The sequence below is a fragment of the Haliotis rufescens genome, unplaced genomic scaffold (genome assembly GCF_023055435.1).
Source record: "Haliotis rufescens isolate VD_foot unplaced genomic scaffold, xgHalRufe1.0.p SCAF_30, whole genome shotgun sequence".
Taxonomy (NCBI): domain Eukaryota; kingdom Metazoa; phylum Mollusca; class Gastropoda; order Lepetellida; family Haliotidae; genus Haliotis; species Haliotis rufescens.
Window position 1 is genome coordinate 5,878,742 of NW_025964002.1, and position 25,029 is coordinate 5,903,770.

Genomic DNA, 25,029 nt, shown 5'->3' on the forward strand with positions numbered 1-25,029 from the left:
GGTGAAGATTATAATGAAGTTTTCTCCATTCATGAGCTAAATACAGCCTTAGGACAAGCTCATGATACTGCTACAGGTGCTGATAATATCCACTGTCAGTTACTGAAACATTTACCTGACTTGTGTTTAGAAACCCTATTGAATATATTTGATAATATCTGGACAACGGGAAATTTCCCCTCATCGTGGCGGAATGCTGTTATAATACTAATACCAAAACCTGGCCGGGATCACACTGATCCTTCAAATTATAGGCCAATATCGCTTACTAGCTGTGTTTGTAAGACCATGGAGAGAATGGTCAATAATAGATTAATATGGTACTTAGAAACAAAAAATCTCATAACAAATATTCAATGTGGCTTCAGGAAAAATAGAAGTACTATTGACCATTTATTTAGATTAGAATCCTTTGTTCAAAATGCAATCATCAATAAACAACACACCGTATCTATATTTTTCGATTTAGAATAAGCATATGATATGACCTGGAAACATGGAATTTTAAAGGATCTTCATGAGATGGGGTTGAGAGGCCGTTTGCCTTCTTTTATATCTCAGTTTTTAACAGAAAGACATTTCCAGGTACGTGTGGGATCCACTTTGTCTGATTTTTACGATCAAGAGCAAGGTGTCCCCCAAGGTAGCATCTTATCAGTAACGTTATTTAGTATAAAGATTAATAGTTTAGCTAAGGTTTTGAATGACTCCATTGATGGGTCGTTATTTGTTGACGATTTTAATATATCATGTCGAGGTAAAAATATGAACACGATTGAAAGACAGTTGCAACTTTGTCTAAATAAAATCAATAATTGGGCAGAGCAGAACGGCTTTAAATTTTCTAAATCTAAAACTAATTGTATCCATTTCTGTCGAAAATATCAACATAAGGACCCAGAATTACATCTAGCTGGATCTCCAATAAAAGTCGTAAAAGAAGCTAAATTTTTAGGAATAATTTTTGATCATCATCTTACGTTTTTACCACATATTAAATATTTGAAAGCTAAATGTCTGAAGGCACTAGATTTATTAAAGGTCGTTTCTCATTCCAAGTGGGGAGGAGATCAGAAGACCCTCCTTCACTTATATAGATCACTTGTCCGTTCTAAACTTGACTATGGCTCTATCATTTATGGTGGAGACTGTAAAAGCAATCTCAAACTTTTAGATTCCATCCACCATCAAGGTCTCAGACTCCGTCTTGGATCTTTTAGAACATCTCCTATTGACAGTTTATACAGTGAAGCTGAGGAACCTTAAACAGCGCCGTATAAAACGATCATTACAATACATAACTAAATTATATTCAAACAAGTCCAATCCAGCTTACAACTGCGTTTTTAATCCTCTTTATCCTCCCTTATTTCACCACTAGGAATCAGAATTAAACCTTTCGTTTCTGCTGCAGGAATTGAGCTCCAGAATATCTCTCCTTTCCGTCTGCTTTCTTCTCCTCCTTGGCAATTGGTAAAGCCACAGGTGGATCTTACCTTATCTAAACTAAAGAAATCTGACACCAACCAACTACAATATCAACAAGAAAATAATCAGTTACAAAGCGAATATAACACTTACAAATCAATATTTACAGATGGATCCAAGGATGGAGGTGCTGTTGCCAGCGCCACCGTCATTGGATCCAGAACTATATCAACTAGATTACCAGATGACTCTTCAATTTTTACTGCTGAATCAAAGGCCATTTTACCTGCATTGGAATATATAAATAAACAATCTAAACTTAAGGAATTCGTTATTTTTTCGGACTCCTTATCATGTCTTCATGCAATAAAAAAAACTTCGTGTCAACATCCAATTTTACTTAACATCATTGAGTTACATAATAATCTTGCTACTGGCCAATACGACATCGTCTTTTGTTGGTTACCCAGCCATGTCGGAATTGTTGGTAATACAATGGCTGATGCTGATGCAAAAGCAGCACTCAACAAATCTGTGACACCACTTTTTCTACCCTACAGTGATTATAAACCTGTTATTAGATGTTATATCAGATATCTAATGCAGAAGAAGTGGGACACCCAAGTGGGTATAAATAAATTACATGCAATAAAAGCAAATATCGGCTATACCTACTTGGGTTATCAGTCCAGATTTGAAGAGGTCATTTTAGGACGATGTCGTATTGGCCATTCACAGTACACTCATGAATATATTTTAAAAGGTGAGGATCCTCCGTTTTGCATCCCTTGTGATGAAAGAATTACGGTCAAGCATGTCCTGCTTGACTGTATTGATTTTTCCATCACAAGGGATAACTATTTTAAGTTTCATCGCTAAAGGATCTTTTTAATCACGTAAGTAGTCATTTAATTATTGTTTTTTTTAAAGAAATAGAATAATTACATAAATTTTGATGATATGTGCTGTAAATAATACATATTTTAGTATTGGTAGCGGAAAACTTGTTAACTTAGATTGTTCGTGGCTTTACCCTTGAAGGGGGTTGAAGTAGTGTAAAATGATTGTCCCCCTGAGAGGGCATGTCAGACCACGTCATTCAAAGTAATGTTTCTTTTCACCACAATTTTAATCGTAGTATATATGTTCATTTATTCTGGCTAAATGTATCATTAATCGCCAACAGCGGAAGGGATGATGTAAATCCGGCTGGGGTCCATGCAGGTAGCAAAAGTACTGTAAGTCCCCATGGACCCTAGCATGGTGATCTACCTTCCGCTGCTGGCGAACTATAACCCTTTTTATATTGTACCGTTATTTATAGTGATATCTTTTTATAGTTGTATGCTAGTTTTAAGTAATAAACTGTGTTATTCTAGTTATTTTACTGTCCATCGATGACAGGTTTTAATTTAGTTAAAATATATGTATTAAGAATGCAAATTTTCTCGTCACGATATGGCTGAAATACTGCCGATGTGACGTAAAGCAATAACTCACTCACTCACTCACTCACTCCAAGTGCTGGAGTGCTCTGGCCTTTTTCTTCATTTGCTTTTTGGTGTGTTTTTTTTGTACAGATGGGCTTCGCTCTGAATTGTTTCAATTTCCTGTATAATTTCTGGTTCAGGTTGCAGGTTTTCTGTTTGAGATGAAGACGTCATTGTTGATGGCTTATCTGGAAACAATTTAGGTGCTTCATCAATGATGATCTGGTCATTGTTGATCCAAGAGATATCAGTTTGACAGTGAGTGGATGTCATGGTGATTGTTTTACTTGGACTCAGAGAAGAGACTGCAGCTGAATATGATATTTTTGGAAGGGTCTGAGAGGGTACAAGAAGTTTTTTGGCATCAGAGTAGGAGGAAATGTTATTTGCATGTTTGATTCGTGATCGAAAATTGGGCATGATTTGGGCGAAGACAATTGCTTACCTCTGCGGTTAGAACATTTGATTTCATTTGTGCTTTCATGAGGACCACTGCAACGGGAGCACCTTGTCATGGCTGTGCAAGATTTGGCCCCGTGACCGAAGTGTTGACACTTGAAACACCGGAGTGGATTTGGGACATAAACCTCCACTCCGATGTTAAGTATCCAGCTTTTATGGATGATGAAACAGTAGACTTTGAAAATGTGAAAAGATAAGTGTGAGTTTTAATAATATTTCCATCTTCTGTTTTTCGTGTGAATCGCTTGGCAGCGGTGACACCTTGATGTTTAAGTTCAGCTGCAATCTCTACTTTTCTGTCATTTCTGCAAGACATCGTACTCGATCTCTCACTATACCTCGACAAGAATTCAGTGTCCTGTGCACTGAGACAGCAACCTGTGTGTTCACAAACTGCTTGAGACCCAGCAAGTTCATAGATTGCCGTCTCCGTGCACATTCCACAAGTATGGAACCAGAACGAAGACGAGTCACGTTCTTCACTTCACCACAAGTACTTTGGATGCCCTTTGATATGGCAAACGGATTAAGTTTTAAAGCGTTTAAGCGTTTGATTCAGTAAATCATCTTAAGCTATGGGAGTGTCTGAACGATGTAGGCTTGGGTGGAAAGAAGATGAGAGCACTTAAGGGAATCTATGCCTCCGTGAAAGCGTGTGTGAGATGTAATAATAACATCTATACAGATTATTTTGATTGTCCTAACGGAGTGAAACAAGGCTGTATATTAAGCTCTCTATTATTTTCCTTTTTCATCAATGAACTGTCAAATGATGTTTCATCACATGGGAAACACAGCGTACAATTATTTCCAGACTTGTTTGAAATATTATTATTATTGTTTGCCGATGATGTTATTCTAGTCTCTGACACAGTCACTGGTTTACAGAACCAACTTAATATTCTTGAAAAGTTTGCAGATTCACACGGATTAACGGTAAATTTAGATAAAACGAGTGTTGTTGTATTTTGACGAGGAGGGCGGTTATGAGAAATGGTTCTATAAAGGCAAACGTGTTTCAACCGCCAACTCCTATAGATATCTTGGGTTTGTATTCTCATATACATCACAGATGAACCAGTGTGTTTCAGATCTAGCATCAAGGGGTAAACGAGCTTTAATGGAAATATTTCGCAATCTACGGAACATTGGTTTAGTTGACACTTCAGTTTTTTTAAAATATTCGATACTCAATGTCAACCTATTCTTTTATATGGTGCGGAAATATGGGATGTAGACAGATTTGAAAAAATAGAACAAGTGCATTTCATGGCTTGTAAGAAGTTTCTTAACGTTGGTTTGCAAACACCAAATGATTTGTATATGGGGAATGCGGTCGATACCCACTATATGTGTCGTTCTGTAAAATATTGGCTAAAAGTGATTGAAATGGACGAAGATAGGATACCAAGAAAATCTTATAACATGCTTGTATATAACGTATGAAGTGTGGCTATCAGAACTATGCTTCTTCTATTCGTTTCATATTATTTTCTCACGGATTTGGAGTTGTTTGGCTCAGTCAAGCTGTTGGCGATTAACCATCATTCATTGATAGTTTTGTAAACGTTTTGATAAATTTGTTCTACCAATCATTGAATAGTACTATCAAGGCTAGTTCTAGGTATATTCTGTATAAAGAGTTTAAAATCTCCTGAAACCAGTAAAATACCTTTCCATTATTACTGAAATAAAGTATCGAAATGTTATGATAAGGCTTAGAGATGGCTACTGAGACTTAAGGTAAACGAAGGTAAATGGGCCGATATTGATTTACGATTACGGCTTTGCCCCATATGTGAAACAAGGATAGAGTTACAACGATATTAGACAACAGTTAATGTATTTACCAACAACTTTTTGTCATAATCCAAATATGCATAAATTTAAAACGCTGCTGCCATCTTCATGTAAACAATTACTTGCGAAACTATGTAAATACCTGTATTACAGCTATGAAAGAAGACGTAATGATGAAAAGCCTGTAAATGTGTAAATCTTTACCTGACATTAACTTTTCTTCATGTACCACACCATTTTAAATGTATGTATTGTATATGGGCCAGTGGCCTTAGTACAAATAAAAGACTTCCAATATTTTAATATATTTTTCAAACAAGTAAAGTTTGGTTTTTAATATTGTAGTACATGTATGGAATCAAGTCACAAAAACTATCTATCTATCTATCTGTCTGTCTGTCTGTCTGTCTGTCTGTCTGTCTGTCTGTCTGTCTGTCTGTCTATCTATCTATCTGTTTTTGAATGCCGTTATGCTATACTTAGTTTTAAAACAATTCTGTCATGCTTTACTAGTTGTATTGTCGTCCTTTGGTGACAGGTTTTATGTCGACGCAATGTACACTTTTAATGAATGATTCATTAATTGCCAATGCATATCGTTTTTTAGCACATGCTATTTTTATGTTTTCATCATCGGTATAGTCATTGTTCGACTCATAAATTTATTTTTAATGTACTTCCATGGAAATATATTTCCATATATCATATTTTTATGAATTAAAATTAATTGTGTACCTGAGACTGACTCCCATGATGTGCTTCAGTCAATTAGTATCACTTGCATTAAAAACCATGATGACAAATGAAAGTTTGTGACTTTTGGCGTATGTTGCATAGTTAATACTTGCACGGGGATCAAATACATATTCAACAACCTTTAATAATGAATTAAACAGAAGCGCGTAGCTGGTATTACACTTAATTGTGAAAGCATTGAATATATATGAATATATGAAATGACAAATGTATTAATATACTGAACCGCAAAAGAAACGTCACCCCAAGTTACATTGCATGAAAGGTTGTCATTTAAATATCTGGGTAATTTTTGTAAAAATTTCTCAAATTGAACATTACCTTGTCCGGAAAAATGAAATTTGATGATAAAAAACAAATCAGATGACAATAAAACCGATCGCCCAAACGCATCACGGCAACGGCAATGGTAACCCGATGCACATGAGTTCCCCCATTTCTTGCCCTATACACGTGGTTGACGTCGAAGGCGCCGATCCATCTCTTCCCACATGTGCTCGATTGGTGAGCGATCAGGGGAGCGAGCCGGCCAGGGGATGACATTCACGTTGTTCTGTTGAAGAGAATCTTGAACAAGTCGAGCAATATGAGGCCGGGCGTTGTCATGTTGAAAGGTAATGCCTGGGCCATGACGACGCAAAAACGGTAGAACAACAGGGCCGATGATCTCGTCGCGGTAGCGCTGTCCATTGAGATTTCCCTCTACCACTATCAAACGGGTCCTCTGTCTTGCTGTAATCCCACCCCATACCATAACGCTGCCGCCCCCGAACCGATCTTCTTCCATGACACAATGATTGAGGAAACGTTCACCTCGAAGTTTGTTCACTCGAATCCGTCCACCGCTGTGGCTGAGGTGAAAACGAGACTCGTCAGTGATAAGAACTTGTCCTCACTGCATGGCCGTCCAGCGTAGACGCTGTCTGCACAACTGTAGACGTCCTTGACAGTGGTTTCCTGTCAAAATGGGACGTCTGGCGGATCTTCTAGCGACAATCCCTGCACATCTGAGGCGACGACGTACGGTTTGTGAAGATATTCGTCGAAGGCCAGGGATGCTTCTTGCAGTCACTGTTGCTGAATGGAATCGATTTCGTATGTGTGTTGTTCGAATCCAGTTGTCTTGTCGATTATTGTTTACTCGTGGCCTGCCACTCCGAGGATGGTCTCTGACTGCATCCGTCTGTTGCCAACCTTGCCATAAACACCAAATGGTGTTTCTGTGGGCGTTAAATTGTCTTGCAACATCACGTTGACTGGATCCTGCTTCAAGCATACCAATGGCTCGCAGGCGCTCTTTTAGGGACAGGCGTGGCATTTCGTAATGTTGAATAATTGCGTAGTTTTGTCGTTTTTGTGAGTGGTTGTTGTCAGTACGATGCTAAACAACGCATAAGGAATCCCGTTAACGCACATGTTTTAATACCCATTCTTGGTTAGTGAAATGCATGGGGCTTGCATAAAAGTAAACTTTTCCATGGAATGCATGCTTTTCTGTTGGAGTTGCGTTTTTGTGACTTGATTCCATATATGTACTACAATATTGAAAACCAAACTTTACTTGTTTGAAAAATACACTAAAATATTGGTGTCACAGGAACTTTTATTGTTGAGTATATAAAACATTAGAAACATTTGGAGAGCTGGAAAAAGTTTTAATAGAGCTGTCAAGTCATTTTAAAAAGATTACACCTTGACGTATAACATGATGTATTTAAACAGTATATACAGCCAATTTTAAGTTTGGATCAGTAATTAAGTAGGATAGGCTGCTGCTTATCGCCAAAACAGTATGCAGAAAGTATGAGGTGAGTATTTTCCTCCTACACCGGCTATCACAACTTTTTTGTAGAAGGTGACAGACCGATATATGTTACCAGAGAACATATACCGATATTGATTCTTGTATTGCTTGCAATTAAATAAATCATGTTGTTTCGTTTATCTTTGTCATAAAACAATATATATATATATATATATATATATATATATATATATATATATATATAAAACACTGGTCGTATGACTAAATAAAGACATTATGTTGAAGGAAATTTCCTCTCGATATTTCCTTCAATTTCTTCCGCCCTCTAATTGTTATGTGTCCAGAGTACATAGACTCGGGACTCTCCTTTGTCACTTTAACACGACATAAATCTTTATGTTGTGATCTGTTGTTGTTGACAGTGTTCTATTATTGTAAACAGATTACTTGTCACAACACTCCGAACTGAATGTGTCTAATCGTTGGATACCTAGGTCTAGATCGACCCATATGGTAGTCACCAAAATACTACATTGTATTCACCACGGCTATGTCCTTACCTTAAAAGCTTTACTATCAAGTCTAGCAAAATGACTGAGAATGAGTCCTGTTCCATTTAATTATCAAAGTTTCCCTTACATTTTAGATATTGCATGTGCCACACATTGTTCTATTTATGTCATTTTGGATGTATATTGCCTTCTCATATAAGCTATATGCTGTACTTGTATCCAATTTAGATCAACAATATCAAGAGCAGCAATATAAAATGTTACAACCTTCCCCAACAATGATGTTATCAAGCACAAAAGCAAACAAACGATGAATGAAAACCTATCTGCATGTACATAATAGTTTAGCAAGTCTAGACGTCTTCAGTTAAGTCATACAATCTCCTTGCTTCTGTCATACCTAAAAGAGATCTTCCATTTTACTTTCTTTTCAAAGACATTTCAATTCAAGTTGACGCCATGCATAGAAAATACTGTGCCTTAAAAACCAGGCAGATGTGGTGACCCATATGAGGCAACCATTGGCTGGCGTAACATGAAACGATGAACGTTCGCTCACATTTTGCCAGTATCTGACTATCTGGCCAAGGTCAAATACAGAATAAATGATATTTGGGGTAAGAGGCAGTGTTTTGCAACCAAGGTCGACAGTTTTGTTGCCAGTCCATAATGTTTGAGTTGATTTAATGAACTGCAAAATATTTATAAAACAGAAAATATAGCTACGGGTATCGAAGCTGGCTCAAGTTATGATGTTGTAACTCAAGCAGAAACCGAAATCCATGCATTTTTCAAAACCAAAAATGGGAAAGTTGGTGAAAACATTAATTCTGTTCTGAATTTGATCAATTCTGGATTGTTGGATCACCGAGCATTTGAATATAAGTGTCTTACATAACTACATACAGATCAGACCCGTGAAGATTCCGGGGTAGAATAGGTCTTCAGCAACCCATGCTTGCCGTAAAAGGTGACTACGCAAATCAGGGATCCAGGCAATTGGGATCGATGACATGCATCAACCAAGTCAGCGAGCCTGACCACCCGATCCCATTAGTCGCCTTTAACGACAAGCATAGCCACCTTTTACGGCAAGCATGGATTGCTGAAGACCTATTCTACCCCGGAATCTTCACGGGTCCCGCATCCAATAGAAATTGTAATTAAACAAAATTTCCGAACAACATTATTCGAAAGAAAATGCAAAATTGAATACAGTAAGTATTTTCACTTTGAAATTATTCTGAGAGATAGTTATGTAGATGGTGGTAAATCAAAATGCTTTAAATATATTTCATACCTTGCAAGGTTTTGTATACTATGTCGTCGGTTATCAGACAAGTCTTGTAACACATCCTGGTCCATTCAGAATAGTTGCCCTGTAACGACACAGACTATGCAACTTTATTTATTTTGTTGTTTATGAGAAACTTTTGAACACTTTCATTGAATTGTCCGTGTCATTTATCAGTGATGGCAGCCACCAAGTCCACAGAGAGGGACGGTGTTCCACCCAATGACATCACAGAGTTGGTGAATGTCAATACCACTGAGAACGACCATGATGAAATACCAGAAGATCATCATACAACACGTGGCCAGTGGTCGTCTCAAGTGGACTATCTTATGTCTATGATTGGCTACTGTGTGGGATTTGGTAATCTGTGGAGATTTCCGTACCTCTGCAACAGGAATGGTGGGGGTAAATATGCAGCGATACCATTACAAAACCATTGTGTTTACTTGTGTGTTCGTTGAAATGGAGAGGATTACGGAAAAATAGCTGCATTGTATTTAGAATCAGCAGAGCTATCATAGACTGGACTGATGGAAGCTAAATTCTATATTAAGTCTTATAATGTCATGTCTCAATACCTTTGAAAAAACCCATTAAAGCATAAATGACATCTGTCAATTCCATAATAATTATGGCACTCTTGAGATCTTTCATCACTGCCTAAAATGCGTGCAAGAAAAAGTCTCCAAACAAAATGCCTAAAGAATATAGAAGTTAAATCGATGTAACTTGTGTCTCTTGTTTTTAACAGGTGCCTTCCTAATTCCATTCCTAATACTCCTCGTGTCAACAACATTGCCGTTGATGTACCTGGAATCATATCTGGGACAGTTCTCTGGAAAAGGAACCTTCAAGGTGTGGAATTTTTGTCCTCTCCTCAAAGGTACGCCAATATTTTATTATCTTTGATTAAGGATTAGCATCCTTCAATGATGATGACGATCAAACGAAAGTATACATTGTTAAATTTTGAATTGTTTTGATACTTTGGCAAAAGGAAAAATAAGAATTCAGTTTGAAAAGTGTTACCCAAACGTATATTCCAGGTATTGATGATAGCACCATATGTTTAGAGGGTAAAAATAGCAAGCTGAGAGAGAGAGAGGTCTTGGAATAGTGGTGATGGCGGTACGCAGGTCCATCATGCACGTGTTGGTGCCCTCTTACCATTGACATACTTCTGCGGGACTGGGGCGCTGTATCAGCGAACATACACTATCAAGGCGATAACACATGCTGCAGGAATTCCATTCTTCTGATCCCAGCGCAGAATGACCTTGTCTCGTCAGCTTTGACGAACTTGATGTCTGTCGTCTCGAACTGTGCGATAGTGGCAACAATGTGATTAGTAAAGTGGACTGTTCAACAAAGAGAAAAGGTTGAATTCGTACTATCCCGGCGGTCGTATTGGGGTGTATTGCAAGGTGAAGGATTGTTTGTTTTGTTTGTTTGTTGTTTATTACAGCGGTCTGAAAATATTCGAGTCAATCATTCAGACAATCCAGTGATTGATAACACATGCTGCACATGTATTTGAAGACATTTGAAACGCCTAACGTTACATGGACGTCCATCTGCAACCAGATGTCCTACCCATTCTCACAAGACAGCCACAAGGGATACTGTTCCAACAGGACAATGTGAGGCCTCACTCTGCTCAAATACTACAGCACTTTCTCAACATCAATTAGTGAACGCACCCAACCTCTCACCGATAGAACAACTCTGGGGTCATTTTGTGCAACGGATACATCTGCGTTATTGGAGTAGTAGTACTACATACCTATCCATGTCAACAGGAGGCTTATATCATCAATGAGGCGTCGCGCCCGAGGAGGTCTCGCAAGGTGTTGGTGCCATTACCGAGGTGCTATCAAAGAGATCACAACCAATATATTTTCTCATCTGGGTTTTTGTGCAATGACATGGTCTTTTATCTGTGCAAAAAAATACATTTTTGTCGTTTTCTATTTATATGTAGCAAAAAACTAAGTTTGATACTGTCAATGCATTTATATGTATCCTCATAACGATCAACAAGATTGACAGGCTTTCGGTTGACATCATATTACAATGACTGAATTAAGTTGACCCAACCTCATTATGCAGTTGTTGCATATAGTACTGCCAGTGGATTTGTGTATACTTTCATTGAAACTATTGACAGGTATTGGCATTGGGATCTTGATACAATTGGTTCTTTGCCTACCCTATTATCAAATCCTTCTGGCCTGGCCTATCTACTACATGGTGAAGTCCTGCTCCAGTGTCCTGCCCTGGACAACCTGTGGTAACTGGTGGAACACAGAGCTATGTGTTGAGGACATCTCTGTTTTCAAGTCTTCTTTCACACACTCTTCTGGATTCAAGAACTCAACTGATGTGGGCAACAGTAATGGCACTGTCAATAACATTAAAGACTTATGGAGGAACAAGACTTTGGCTCACTCTGCTGTCGAGGAATTCTATCAGTAAGTGGACAGTTATGTACATGCTTCAGATTAATATGTTGGCCAGACCAGTGCCTCTTTTAATAATAAATATTCACCTCATTCAAAAGCATCGCACCACAAAATTTGAAGTGTATTTGCAAGTTCTTTCTCAATGTAGACATCTTAAATGGTACACTGTGTGTTGACACATCAGCTTCCTGTAGGATTTGTAGCCAACGTAACTGCCCAGCCTTGTGGGTGCGTTTTTTCGAGCCGGATGCACGCCAAAGGGGTCTCTAAAGAGAAAAATATGTTTGATGAGAGAAAGTGCATTCGACTTTACTGCTATTTATTTTGCATGAAAGTTCTTCCAATTGGAAAGTCTGTCCTTGGAACGTTTGTATCTGAAATGCCTGAGCACACTATCACACAAAATCAGGGATTGTAAACAAGACTGGGATGTCGTGTCGGGCTATTGCCACTGTATTGTACATTAATGATACTGTAATCAGTCGACTCATTAGACAACACACATTGACTGCACATGAGAGGGACTTGCCGATATCATGACGTCCACGGAAGACCAGTGCCAGAGAGGAGAGGGACCTTGTATGCCAGACAAAATGGCTGCCAACTCCAACTTGAACTGTTCGTCATCATCACTGGCATACCTACAACAGAGTGTCCCTTAGCACTATTAGACGTCGGGTTAATGCAGCAGGATTAAGGACCAGAAGACTATTAAGACGTCTTCTCCTCTCACCCTACTCAACGTGGTTCAGCCTGATCTCAGGCTCAAGAACACTCGAAGTTGACGTCATGGAGGAGATTCATTAGTCTGACGAGAGTCGTTTTTTGTTGCACCACACGGATTGGTAGGACTCGTGTCTGGAGGCAAAGAAACGCATTTTATCATCAGCGCAACATCCAGGAAACAGTGGGATCTGGTGATGGAACAGGGATTTTGCTCTTTTGATTGTAAACTTCATTGGGTGACAGTTGACTGACCATGTTCAGAACAACGCCACTGTGACTCTGCCGTGGCCTTCTTGAAGCCCAGACCTGAATCCAATCGAGCATCTATGGCATGATTTGGGGCCTAGGGTTAGAACCAGGGGCCCTCCAGTACAGAACCTCCAAGAATTGACACACGCATTGCATCAAGGATGGCATCACAACCCTCGGTTGGGATCGGGATTTTGAGCGTGGGGAGACTTCTTGCGGATGTGATCCGTGTGTGGGGTAGCTACACCAGATACTGACTTTTAACTTTAACTGTGACATTGGTACAACGTCACTAATTAAGAAACGTACGTGTTGATCTGCCCATCTCATTTCTGACACTGACGATTCTTATTCTGCCTCTATTTGTTCCTGCTGGCGAATAAAGTTGGGATTCTTTGCAAAATGTTCATATTTCCTATTATTCATAAAATCTTATTTGACTTTCAATAACACTTTTTTTGCTTTTTTTGTTTCGCTTTCCAGCTTCTTACAAATCTATTTTTGGTCAATTTACCACATGTAAAATACAGATGTACAGTTATAGTTTGTGTAAATATATAAACAATGTATTTTCACTACATCACCACATGTTGCCAGCAGATGATGATATATATATTCAATGACTGCACAGAATGTTTGTTTGTTTGCATTACAGTTTTGTCATTTCGGTTAATATTATGTACATTAGTCCGGGTTAGAATAAGACTCAAGCAACCAGGTGGTCAGACTCGGTCACTTGACTGATTGGGTCACTTGACTGATTCGGTCATCATAACCTGACGATGTAGATCGTTGCTTACAATATCAATCACCTCATAGGTTGGTTTCTCTTAAAACCACAGAAGCACTTATAGTATATATTGCAAGGCACACGTAGACATAGTTAAATATTTAAATCTTTATTCAGTGTGATTCAGTGTGATTCAGTGTGATTCAGTGTGATTCAGTGTGAAATCAACAAACCAAAAAGAAATGGAATACAATCGACAATTGCACTTAAAACTTAACTAGGTAATCAATACAACTTACGGCTAAGTAATTAGAGTGGCACTGCACTATAGAATGTCAGTACAATGGCGAGTGCAAATTCAGTGGAAGCATAAAATACCATAGCAGTAGAATAAGCAAACACGTCAGGGATAATAATATTAGCCTAGCAGCAACAGTGGGCAAGCTTCCAAAATAGGCTTTGGCTTGAATTCCAGGGTGAAAACATTTATCTTCAAACATCCGCTGGTCATGATGTGAGATGAAACCTCAGATGGTAGAGGTAGGCCCAGATGGTAGAGGCAGGCTCGTGCCCCCTTATATACGTTAAATACCTTCCAGAAGGTTCTATACTGTGCTGTGTTAGTCTGGCTGTTTTAGAAGCTTCCAGATTATACAAGACTCCAAAAGCATCTAAATATACTAACTTCCACATCACTGCTTACATTACATAGTACTGAATTCCCAACAACTAACCATTGTCAAACCGCAATGCAATGCACTTATACTGAATTTTAACAGAAACAATATGATACAATTACAACATTGTTTAACAGTTCATTACACTGCCATACATGTATAACAATATTGTGTAACCTTCTCTGACTTGCATGTCAGTAACTTCCTATTTGGACAGTGCGTGTGTCTATAAAAGTGATTACATTTAATGCATTAATAACTGCAAAAAACTTGACAGTCCTAAATTTCATCTCTTGTTTTCTGGAAGATGCCACTATCATTTCCCCTCTGTTTCAGGTACAACGTCCTGAGAATTTCAAGTGGAATACACGAAGTTGGCTCAATTCAGTGGCATATTCTTGGGTGTTTGTTTGCTTCGTACATTATTATTTTTCTCTGTCTTTTTCGTGGAGTCAAAGCTACAGGGAAGGTGAGGTTATGTGACGCTCATGGTAATTCTTTAGAAAGGACAAACATTTCCCCGCCTCAGTGGATTTTAGTTAATATGTGAATTTGTAGGTTTTCCAAATAACCTAAATCACTTTGTGATCGAAAACCAACAGTATCCCTGAATGGAAATCTTACATTCACCCCATGAGGAAGGTTGCCTCCATCTGGTCCATTTGTGTCAATGGGCCCAGCAATGATAAACGTTGTTGCAATCGATATCTTTTTTTTTGAAAGACTACGGCAAACTCATTATATTGACCAGCAAAGACCATACAGGTGGTCCAATGTCACACAAGTTAACATTTGCACACTAAATCAATCAATGTCAAGAACAATTATATAACTTTGTCTGCATAATAACTCTCATCTTTTATAGGTGATGCATGTGTCTGCACAGTCACTCTTATCTTTTACAGGTAGTGTATGTGTATGCACAGTCTCTCCTATCTTTTACAGGTAGTGCATTTTTCTGCAAAGTCACTCTTATCTTTTACAGGTAGTGCATGTGTCTGCACAGTCACTCTTATCTTTTACAGGTAGTGCATGTGTCTACACAGTCACTCTTATCTTTTACAGGTAGTGCATGTGTCTGCAAAGTCACTCTTATCTTTTACAGGTAGTGCATGTGTCTGCAAAGTCACTCTTATCTTTTACAGGTAGTGCATGTGTCTGCACAGTCACTCTTATCTTTTACAGGTAGTGCATGTGTCTGCACAGTCACTCTTATCTTTTACAGGTAGTGTATTTGTCTGCAAAGTCACTCTTATCTTTTACAGGTAGTGCATGTGTCTGCACAGTCACTCTTATCTTTAACAGGTAGTGCATGTGTCTGCACAGTCACTCTTATCTTTTACAGGTAGTGTATTTGTCTGCACAGTCACTCTTATCTTTTACAGGTAGTGTATGTGTATGCACAGTCTCTCCTATCTTTTACAGGTAGTGCATTTTTCTGCACAGTCACTCTTATCTTTTACAGGTAGTGCATGTGTCTGCACAGTCACTCTTATCTTTTACAGGTAGTGTATGTGTATGCACAGTCTCTCCTATCTTTTACAGGTAGTGCATTTTTCTGCAAAGTCACTCTTATCTTTTACAGGTAGTGCATGTGTCTGCACAGTCACTCTTATCTTTTACAGGTAGTGCATGTGTCTGCACAGTCACTCTTATCTTTAACAGGTAGTGCATGTGTTTGCAAAGTCACTCTTATCTTTTACAGGTAGTGCATGTGTCTGCAAAGTCACTCTTATCTTTTACAGGTAGTGCATGTGTCTGCACAGTCACTCTGATCTTTTACAGGTAGTGCATGTGTCTGCACAGTCACTCTTATCTTTTACAGGTAGTGTATTTGTCTGCAAAGTCACTCTTATCTTTTACAGGTAGTGCATGTGTCTGCACAGTCACACTTATCTTTTACAGGTAGTGTATGTGTCTGCACAGTCACTCTTATCTTTTACAGGTAGTGTATGTGTATGCACAGTCTCTCCTATCTTTTACAGGTAGTGTATTTTTCTGCACAGTCACTCTTATCTTTAACAGGTAGTGCATGTGTCTGCACAGTCACTCTTATCTTTAACAGGTAGTGCATGTGTCTGCACAGTCACTCTTATCTTTTACAGGTAGTGCATGTGTCTGCAAAGTCACTCTTATCTTTTACAGGTAGTGCATGTGTCTGCAAAGTCACTCTTCTCTTTTACAGGTAGTGCATGTGTCTGCAAAGTCACTCTTATCTTTTACAGGTAGTGCATGTGTCTGCACAGTCACTCTGATATTTTACAGGTAGTGTATTTGTCTGCACATTCACTCTTATATTTTACAGGTAGTGTATTTGTCTGCACATTCACTCTTATCTTTTACAGGTGGTGTATGTGACAGCACTGTTGCCCTACATTCTACTGACAGCGATCATCATCAGGACAAGCATGTTACCCGGTGCTGTTGATGGCATGTTATATTACATGAGTCCCGATTTTAGCAAACTCCTTGAAATTCAGGTATGTATATCATGTTTGAGTTTACAGTTTGATTTGGCATTCTAGAAGTAGTCGAGTAATTGAGAAAACATAACTTTAGGGATAACTACATCTGGTTTATTGTATTTAGCCACGTTTCAATGTAGATCCTCACGCTGTTATGAAGCTAGGGTAAACTGATCATGATAAATCAATTATATGAACGTGGCGCACAACGTGGACATGGGAGCTCATGGGAGCTCATGGTGATAATTCAACAACTTGCACCTGCCAAGACTCATCATACTACTACCAAAATCCCATTAAAGCTTACATCAATCTAGATTAATAATTCCCAATAAAACAGACGCAACAGAATTTCCCCAAATATTGCACAAGAGGCAAAACCAAACTATTGTGATTTTGTAAACATCCTCAACACAGGTCTGGTTAGAAGCTTGCATCCAGGTGTTTTACAGTCTTGGTCCAGGCTGGGGTATAATCATGACAGCATCCAGCTACAACAAGTTCAATGAACCGACATTGAGGTAATGTATACACCAGAAAAAAGCATATCCTGTATTCATAAGTATCTTTTCGTATTAAATACTGAAGCCTATTTCAATGACCTTAAGATATCGTTAGACCCGTGGAGATCCAGGGTAGAATAGGTCTTCAGCAACCCATGCTTGCTGTAAAAAGCGACTATGCTTTTAGTAAGAGGCAACTGACGGGATCGGGTGGTCAGGCTCGCTGACTTGGTTCATGCATGTCATCGAATCCCAATTGCGTGGATCGATGCTCATGATATCAATCACTGGATTATTTACAGACCGCCGTCATATAGCTGAAATATTGCTGAGTGCGGCGTAAAACAACAAACAAACAATAAGATATCTTTGTAAAATGGAAATAAGTTTAATAGCCTTTCGATTTATTCTGCTGCATCAGTTGACATGCAGTGTTTCAGGTGAAAAGGTGGTTTCTCAGACTTTCATGAAATTTAGAAGACGTCATGCGCATCTTTCCCGTTGATGCATGGTATTTTCGGACAGATGAAAAGGGATAGGCTCATAACGTTTTAGTTTACGTAGTTGTATATATTTAAAATATAATTTTATTTCACAATATCTTTACTCCTATGCATAACACACGTTATTAATCTCGTTAATTATTCATACATCGTGTTATTTTTATTTATTCTGATCTATATTGAAAACATGTTGCATTTGGAGACCATACAATGGAAAAGCAAAGTCTGACATTCGTTTCAAGTTTTGGTACAAAAGACAAACGTACTGGTGTCAGAGCACATAATTATAGAGCGAACTGTCTTTTTAAGAGGTGAAGGTGGTTGTCACACTGGCATTGCAAAGACATACAAAACGTCAAAGAGAGATAACCTTCGAGATGAAAAACGTCAGTCTCCCCCGTAGCGAGCATGACCGCCTTGGGCTAACATCCAGGGGTACAACGTCGCCACGTCAAGTTACCAAATGTCTGAAAGAATGCATTTGGCAGGTGGTTCCACTCCAATGATATTCGCTTTTCCCATTGTGCAAGTGTGTTTGTTGTCCAATTTTATCATAAACATGTTCAGTTTGAGCCATATCCGGGGAGAGAGATGAATCGTGATGCTGATCTTAGGCAGATACGCCATAAATGTATCTCACTTATGGACGTCGACAGTGGAATTGGGCAGCATGTCGACGTCGTCGAATAGTGTCTTCTCCCTGAACTAAAGCTGCTTGTCTTGTTGGTGCTTGTGTTCTGTCCCTGAGTGACCATTATGAAGCAATATTGTCCAGTGTTGTAAGTCAGGGTCGGCAAGAACGTGGTCCATCAGCAACATATCCTGTTTGCTGGTGATGTTGTGCAATCCTGAGATGACATCCTAATTGTCTCGCTACAGCAGTGTTATAATTACCGGCCAGCAACATTCCAAGGACCATTCCTATTTGCACAGACGACAGTCTTTGCATCGTTGACTTCAAATGTAGACCCTCTAGTGTGAATATTGAACCGGTGTGTGACATCAACCTTTATAAACGATACCTTAGGAGTGAATAATGTACGCGCTTTTACCTCGGATAATGAAAACAGATGCAATGTTATGGTTTCGGTTGATTGTGGTTATCTTTATGTTTGTGTGCATTGGCTCATATGTCATCATTTCAGTATATTCCAATCACTTCAGACAAAATGGAATGGTTACACTTATAAAAAAAATAAAGGTGGAACTAGCGTTTCTTTGCTGTTTCGTATAAGCGTGGTCATATTGCTGTCAACTCTATTTTCAGGGACAGCATAATCTTATGCCTAACGTCAGAAGGCACAAGCATTTTTGCAGGATTTGTCACCTTCTCTGTCCTTGGCGTTATGGCCAGAAGATTCGGTGTCCCAATTTCGGAGGTTGTATCATCAGGTAAAATCAGTTTTGGATAAACATGTTCATGTACTTGTTAAAACTATTTATATATGCCTCGCGTTGTAAGCAAATACTGTAAGTAAGGACCGACAATTTGATTTGAGTTGCTGGGGTGTCACTGGGATTTTATCGACGGGTGACCCAGTCGTCTATGGCGCTGCGATTCGCTGTGCAGAGTTGCGTCCCATGGGCACGCCATAAACCTATGATTGTGGGTTCGAATCCCGGTTCGCCCCGATTATGTTTCTTGGTTTGTCAGCACCATACCCGTGCTCGTGGGTGTCACCGAACTGTTAAACGTCTAAGACCTGCATCACTTTGAGCTTTCCTCCCACATTAAGCTGACACGCCGTGATATAACTGTAATACTGTTAAAAGCGGCGTGAAACCCAACTCACTGACTCACTCTAGAAAAAAATAATTATGCCCCGAACTGTTGAAAATAAATATTGCCTGCCAAATGAAATATATTTGGGCTCACAGTTTTAAATAAAAACAATTTATTTTGAATGAAATTGCATCAAGGCCTGTTCATGCAGCTACACACTTTATGGGAGAATAATTTACTTCTGTAATTGCAGCAAGTACTATTGATAATACTTCTGAGTCAAATCTCTTCTTTTAATATGTCAATGTGGTATTTGAAACAACACAATATTACTTGTTTGAAATGGTAAATGTACAGCATTAGTAATTCACCGTTTAACAATAATGTCTATCATATTGCAATACTGTTTCCCGTCGAGTACTGGCATTTGTTCTTCAAGTCGCAGATCATTGTACACTTGTTACAAATACCAGCCCCGACATAATTGAATGGTGATTTAACACGATTTTTATGTAACTATTTGTGACAAATTCGTATGATGTTAAAAGTAAAACTGAGAGAAAGGGCAAAATTAATGTCTTCCACGATCCAATCAAACACTCCCGTGGAGACCCTGGCTACAAAAGGTACAGAGCACTCTACTGCTTGTCGTAAGAGGTATCAAAACCGGATTTGGCTGTAAGGCTTGTGCCCATGTTGCTTATAATATCAACCACTGGAAATTACACTTCAATTAAACTTAATCAGCACTTGATTAATACATTGGAAAAGCGCTTCCGAAAAACCTTGAAAATGTGGAACTTTTTCAATGTTATCTCCATAGTCCATGTCTATTTCATCACATCAAATTGTATTCTTGCTTCAGGCCTCAGTAAAGCTTTAACATGTTTTAAAGTAGACATGTGGAAGGCGTTTCTAAATCTGACCCATCAGTGGCAAAAATGATGTCCAATGGTATTCCGTATTTTGTCTTGTACAACATGTTTTTTAGGTAAACAATTGGCTAGCCTTTGCAAGTGTTTGTGATCCATGGACACATGTTCATGATATGGTCAGAAGCTTAGAAATGTCTCTGATTTTAGTAGGTATTCTTTAATAGACTTAAAGGGTTTTGACACGTGTAATTATATCTTGATGGCAGTAGAAGATATAGAAAGTCATTTGAACAATATCTGAATGTGTACCGTAAAACTGAAATTTGGTTGTTCTGATTGATGTTTTATCTACCGGTGATAGAAAAGACACATTATCGTTTTGTTCATTCAGGAGAAAACAATGTGGAAATAATATGCATGTAAATATAGCTTTTTCTCTATCTATCTCTGTCTATCCTATATAGGTCCAGGACTGTTGTTTGTTGCCTACCCAGAAGCCCTTTCCTATCTTCCACTGCCGCAGATGTGGTCGTTTCTCTTTTTTCTGATGCTACTAACTGTTGGTCTAGACAGCCAGGTGAGTTAGAAGTCGTATATTTTAGGACACTGTTGCACAATGAGTTCGACGCAGTTCCCTCATTTGACTTATACCACATATTTCACTGTTGCTTTAGGCGAGCTCTTGACCTGAGTTTGTTGCACCTGACATCGTCACTCTGTTACAGTGATTCATAGTCACAATTGTACAATTGTACAATAGACTGCATTTAGCAGGCATCGTGTCGCATTTAATGTATTTATGGTTTAATTACCATAGCTAACAGTCCCACAATTGTATTAACATGAACATGAAATTCAAAGTACAGATTCTCGTACATTTTGGGGATGGGTCACGTCCGGGATTTGAAACCACTCTGCCAGATTTAGGCACCTAATCGCCAGCACACAATGTCAGCAATATAACCCACTCATCCACAGAGGCTTTCACAAAACTGAATGTCTAACAACTGGTAGTCTAGATCACGTACTTTGTGTACCCCTCTGACAACTTGGCTGCCGATTAGGTGCCACTCTGGCAGTGTGGGTTCGAATCCCGGACGTGACTCATCCCAAAAATGTACCAGAATCTGTACTTTATCCCAAACAGGGCATTTGTTATATATGAAATTTAAAGGTCATTGTTTTCATAACTGTCCACCTCATCTTGTCGGTGAACGTCATTTGTATTAATTGTTATTTCAGTTCCTATATGCGGAAATCGTGTCTACTGCTATGCTAGATCAATTTCCAAAGACGCTTGGGCCTAAAAGAGTATTTGTTACTGCAGCTATATGTTTGGTGGCATTTCTGCTTGGTATTATCATATGCACACAGGTAAATATTATACGTCAACGCCAGAGAATAATCAGTTTCCATTATCCGCTGAAACAGATTCCATTTCGGCAAAATAGCCGTGAACATAAATCTTGCCCTGTTGTCAGCAGCCGCCACGCCTACAATTTGCATAATAAACCAAGTATCTGTTTGTTGGCTGATGCCGCACAGCAGTCCTCCTGCCAAGCGACAGCGGTCTGTAAGCAAACGATGCAGTCAAATGATGGACCAGAAACTTCTGTGAGACGATTGCGCATTTACTGATTTTGGCATGTTAATTTGGGATTACCGATTACATTTGCTGTGTACAAGTTAAGATAAAGGTTTAAGAAATGTTTCGTTTTGCAGCACAGTAGAGGAGACGAGGAAGTTTAATGTCTTGTCCAAAACATTTTGTCTGTTGTTGAAGCAGCATAATTGATAACACATCACAGTTAGAAATGGGAGTTATCCCTGGAAAGTATTAATCAAACGTACATAGACTAAGGTTATCTGCTGACATGTTACATTACACGACTCGACTTTTTGTTGATTCTTAAAAGTCATGCGAAGGTGTGCATTTTATACTTTGCTTTGAACAGTATTTCAATGTTATCACCTTTGCCAACAATATGTACTAGTCTGAGATCTTGCACATAACATGACTAAGAATTATTTTCTTGTGATAAAAGAGTATTGTTAAATACTCAAGGCCCTGACAACACATCCATATACGAGTCGAGATTACACCATAAGACAAAGTGATTTTATTGTAGATAAAAGTAATTAGAGACCACTGCTTGTTACTTCAGGTCTTGAATGTTTTAAGCCTGATTAAGCAAATTTTGACCGAGTGGCGTATGAAGAGCTTTTCGATCTTGGTAGAAAGGCCTCAAAAGTTTTGAAATGTCGTCATTAAAAGACTGGAGCTTCTGGAATATTCATCAACACAAAGGAAAAAATGACAATTGGAACGTTGTTATTCATCTTGTCATACAGTCTTATGGAGAAATGATTGTCACTTTGACATATAAAGTTGTTGAACACATCTTTACAAGATATTCCTGCCCATACTTTCAGGGTGGTCCGTACATCATGCAACTCCTGGACTGGTACCTGGCGGCTCTCTCGGTGTTCCTCTTCTGTACCCTGGAGTGTGTGGCTGCTGTCTGGTTCTACGGTAAGGACTCGATGAATGCGCAAAACGTTTCACTAGTATGTAACTGTTATAGACATTGACAGCGTAGTATATGTATATATATTTGGTGATAATAAAAACTGACAGTAAATATTAGTTATCTGTTGCAACCGTAATTTATTGATATGCCAGTAAGGGGTATCAAACCTACGTTAACATGCAATTTTATGTAAGTGCTTCTACAGCTTTTTAATTTGCGCATCTTAATGCATTCAGGTATCAAGCAGCTAAGTGATGATATCAACACGATGTCTGGACGTCATTTGCCTGTATTGCTGAAAGTTATGTTGGGATTCATCACTCCTGGAATACTTGTTGTGAGTGTAGCCTGTAGATGCACCAACAGCATGAACTGTGCAGACCGTATGTCATACGATAACCTCGTAGACAATGGATTAAATTAAGTAAATTTAGTACTCTTTCTTCATACGAATAATACGAATTTCCTTTGTGTGTAGATAGTTATTTCCAAGTCTTTGAGTTATATATACTGACCTTTTCAAGTGCTTCGGGTTTTATTGTACCCAACTTGTTTAACTTATGTTTTAATCATGAAAATAACCCTTTCAATAGGTTTATCATGCCCAAATTGCCCCCCAAAATGGCCTCATATGTTTATGTGGCATGTAGAGTTCAAATTTACACTACTTTTCGTCGGAAATCCTATGCTGATCTTTGTTCAGAGGAGACGTGTATGTATTTTTGTGTTTTGTTTTCTTGACCTACAGATTGTGTTCCTCATGACGATTGTACAGTACCAGTCCCCCACCTACGGGAAGTACACCTACCCTGGAGAGGCAACCGTGGTCGGGTGGGTGATTGCCCTGCTGCCAGTGATTCCTATTCCGATTATGATGATAATAGAACTGAGAAAACAACGAGGATCAACTCTGCGACAGGTAAGGCAACAGGTGGATGACAAGAACAGCTGTCAAGACGCCAAGGAAAAGGTGACTGGTCATCTACTGACACGTATGTGCTCCTCGCAGTACACGCTGTTTTAACCTTGGTGTATTGTATGGGTCATTAGTATTAGTTTTAGTATTATATATATTTGGTCGAAAATGATCATGTATGCACCATCTATTCCATGAGATCCTAAACTATACCTGTGCATGAACAAATACCTAATCACGTTACCAATTGCTACACTATAGATACCTAAATATTGGCCTGTACAAATTAATACTTTGGAAAAATTATGTAACTGCATAAAATGACCTACATTACCAACCAAGTAAAGTGTATGCATGTAAATAAAAGCATCAACACTCTTTCCATGTTCATAAAAAATCTCCGTCAAAAAAAGAGCCGATTGTACGATTCCTACTATATCATGAGTATGTGTTTATGAATCACCATACAATAGCGATGATACCATGTGTTCGCGAAAAGGAGAGCGGATCTTGCCCGTCCTGTGGCACTCGTAACAAACACATGCAAAAGCAAGTCAACTGTTCACGTGAAAAAGCACGGCAAATTGTGGTACAAGTCAAAATAGGAAATTGCATCGAACATCATTTTTGTCACTGATGCGTCAAATTTGGTAATGTCCTCTGAACCAACATGTTTTGAAAGCTTCTTCATAATTGACTTTACCAAGTAATTCACATTAGAAACACACAGGTATATGAATGATTTTCATGTTGTTATTTTTGTCAATGAACCAGTCGATTCTCCTGTTTGAATATTTACACTCATTTCATTCTGTTCCAGAAACTGATGCTGTCTCTACAGCCCAACATAGAATGGAGTCCAGCCGAAGTCTCCCTCGCATCGAAATATAGAGACAGTCTTATTCGTAACCGACGAACATTTTCAGGAAATCTCAGCTACATTTTCAAATTTGAAACAAATAATACCAACTAGATGATGTTATTTCGCGTTGCAATGATGGTTTTTGGTTTGTTTTTTGTTTATTCTCAAGATACTTGCCACGGTTTTACAGTTAACCCTTACAGACTCACATAACTAGAGGTATAGGGCTTGGTGTGATGCTAACATTACTGAGAATAATAAGTAACAAAAAAACAGTTAATATATCAATAAATAAGT

The 25,029-nt window shown here is 38.6% G+C and overlaps 2 protein-coding genes and 1 long non-coding RNA gene across 3 annotated transcripts; all 3 read left to right on the forward strand.

Annotated features, from left to right (window-relative positions):
• Window positions 1–9,686: 9,686 nt before the first annotated feature.
• On the forward strand, window positions 9,687–21,109 carry LOC124128806 (sodium- and chloride-dependent creatine transporter 1-like). Its single transcript, XM_048404004.1, has 9 exons — window positions 9,687–9,915; window positions 10,262–10,393; window positions 11,678–11,981; window positions 14,691–14,823; window positions 16,664–16,834; window positions 17,237–17,340; window positions 19,093–19,217; window positions 20,888–21,000; window positions 21,098–21,109. The coding sequence occupies exons 1-9, from the start codon at window positions 9,687–9,689 to the stop codon at window positions 21,107–21,109; spliced, it is 1,323 nt and encodes a 440-aa protein (XP_048259961.1).
• A 567-nt stretch (window positions 21,110–21,676) lies between these two features.
• On the forward strand, window positions 21,677–23,259 carry LOC125371736. Its single transcript, XR_007217752.1, has 3 exons — window positions 21,677–21,797; window positions 22,857–22,956; window positions 23,191–23,259. It is a non-coding gene; the product is annotated as an uncharacterized LOC125371736 (long non-coding RNA).
• Window positions 23,260–23,709: 450 nt separating this feature from the next.
• LOC124128807 (sodium- and chloride-dependent glycine transporter 1-like) lies at window positions 23,710–24,934 on the forward strand. The gene is made up of 2 exons (XM_046492280.2): window positions 23,710–23,873; window positions 24,691–24,934. Exons 1-2 carry the CDS (start codon window positions 23,715–23,717, stop codon window positions 24,841–24,843), a joined length of 312 nt encoding a protein of 103 aa, XP_046348236.2. The 5' UTR covers window positions 23,710–23,714; the 3' UTR covers window positions 24,844–24,934.
• Window positions 24,935–25,029: the final 95 nt, after the last annotated feature.

Excerpts from the sequence above, each read along its gene's own strand:
- LOC124128806 (XM_048404004.1), top strand. The coding sequence starts at position 9,687 with ATGGCAGCCACCAAGTCCACAGAGAGGGACGGTGTTCCACCCAATGAC. Across the intron at positions 9,916-10,261 it reads CTGCAACAGGAATGGTGGGG|GTGCCTTCCTAATTCCATTC; the intron begins GTAAATATGCAG and ends TGTTTTTAACAG. Across the intron at positions 19,218-20,887 it reads TTCGGAGGTTGTATCATCAG|GTCCAGGACTGTTGTTTGTT; the intron begins GTAAAATCAGTT and ends TATCCTATATAG.
- LOC124128807 (XM_046492280.2), top strand. The coding sequence starts at position 23,715 with ATGACGATTGTACAGTACCAGTCCCCCACCTACGGGAAGTACACCTAC. Across the intron at positions 23,874-24,690 it reads GAGGATCAACTCTGCGACAG|AAACTGATGCTGTCTCTACA; the intron begins GTAAGGCAACAG and ends ATTCTGTTCCAG.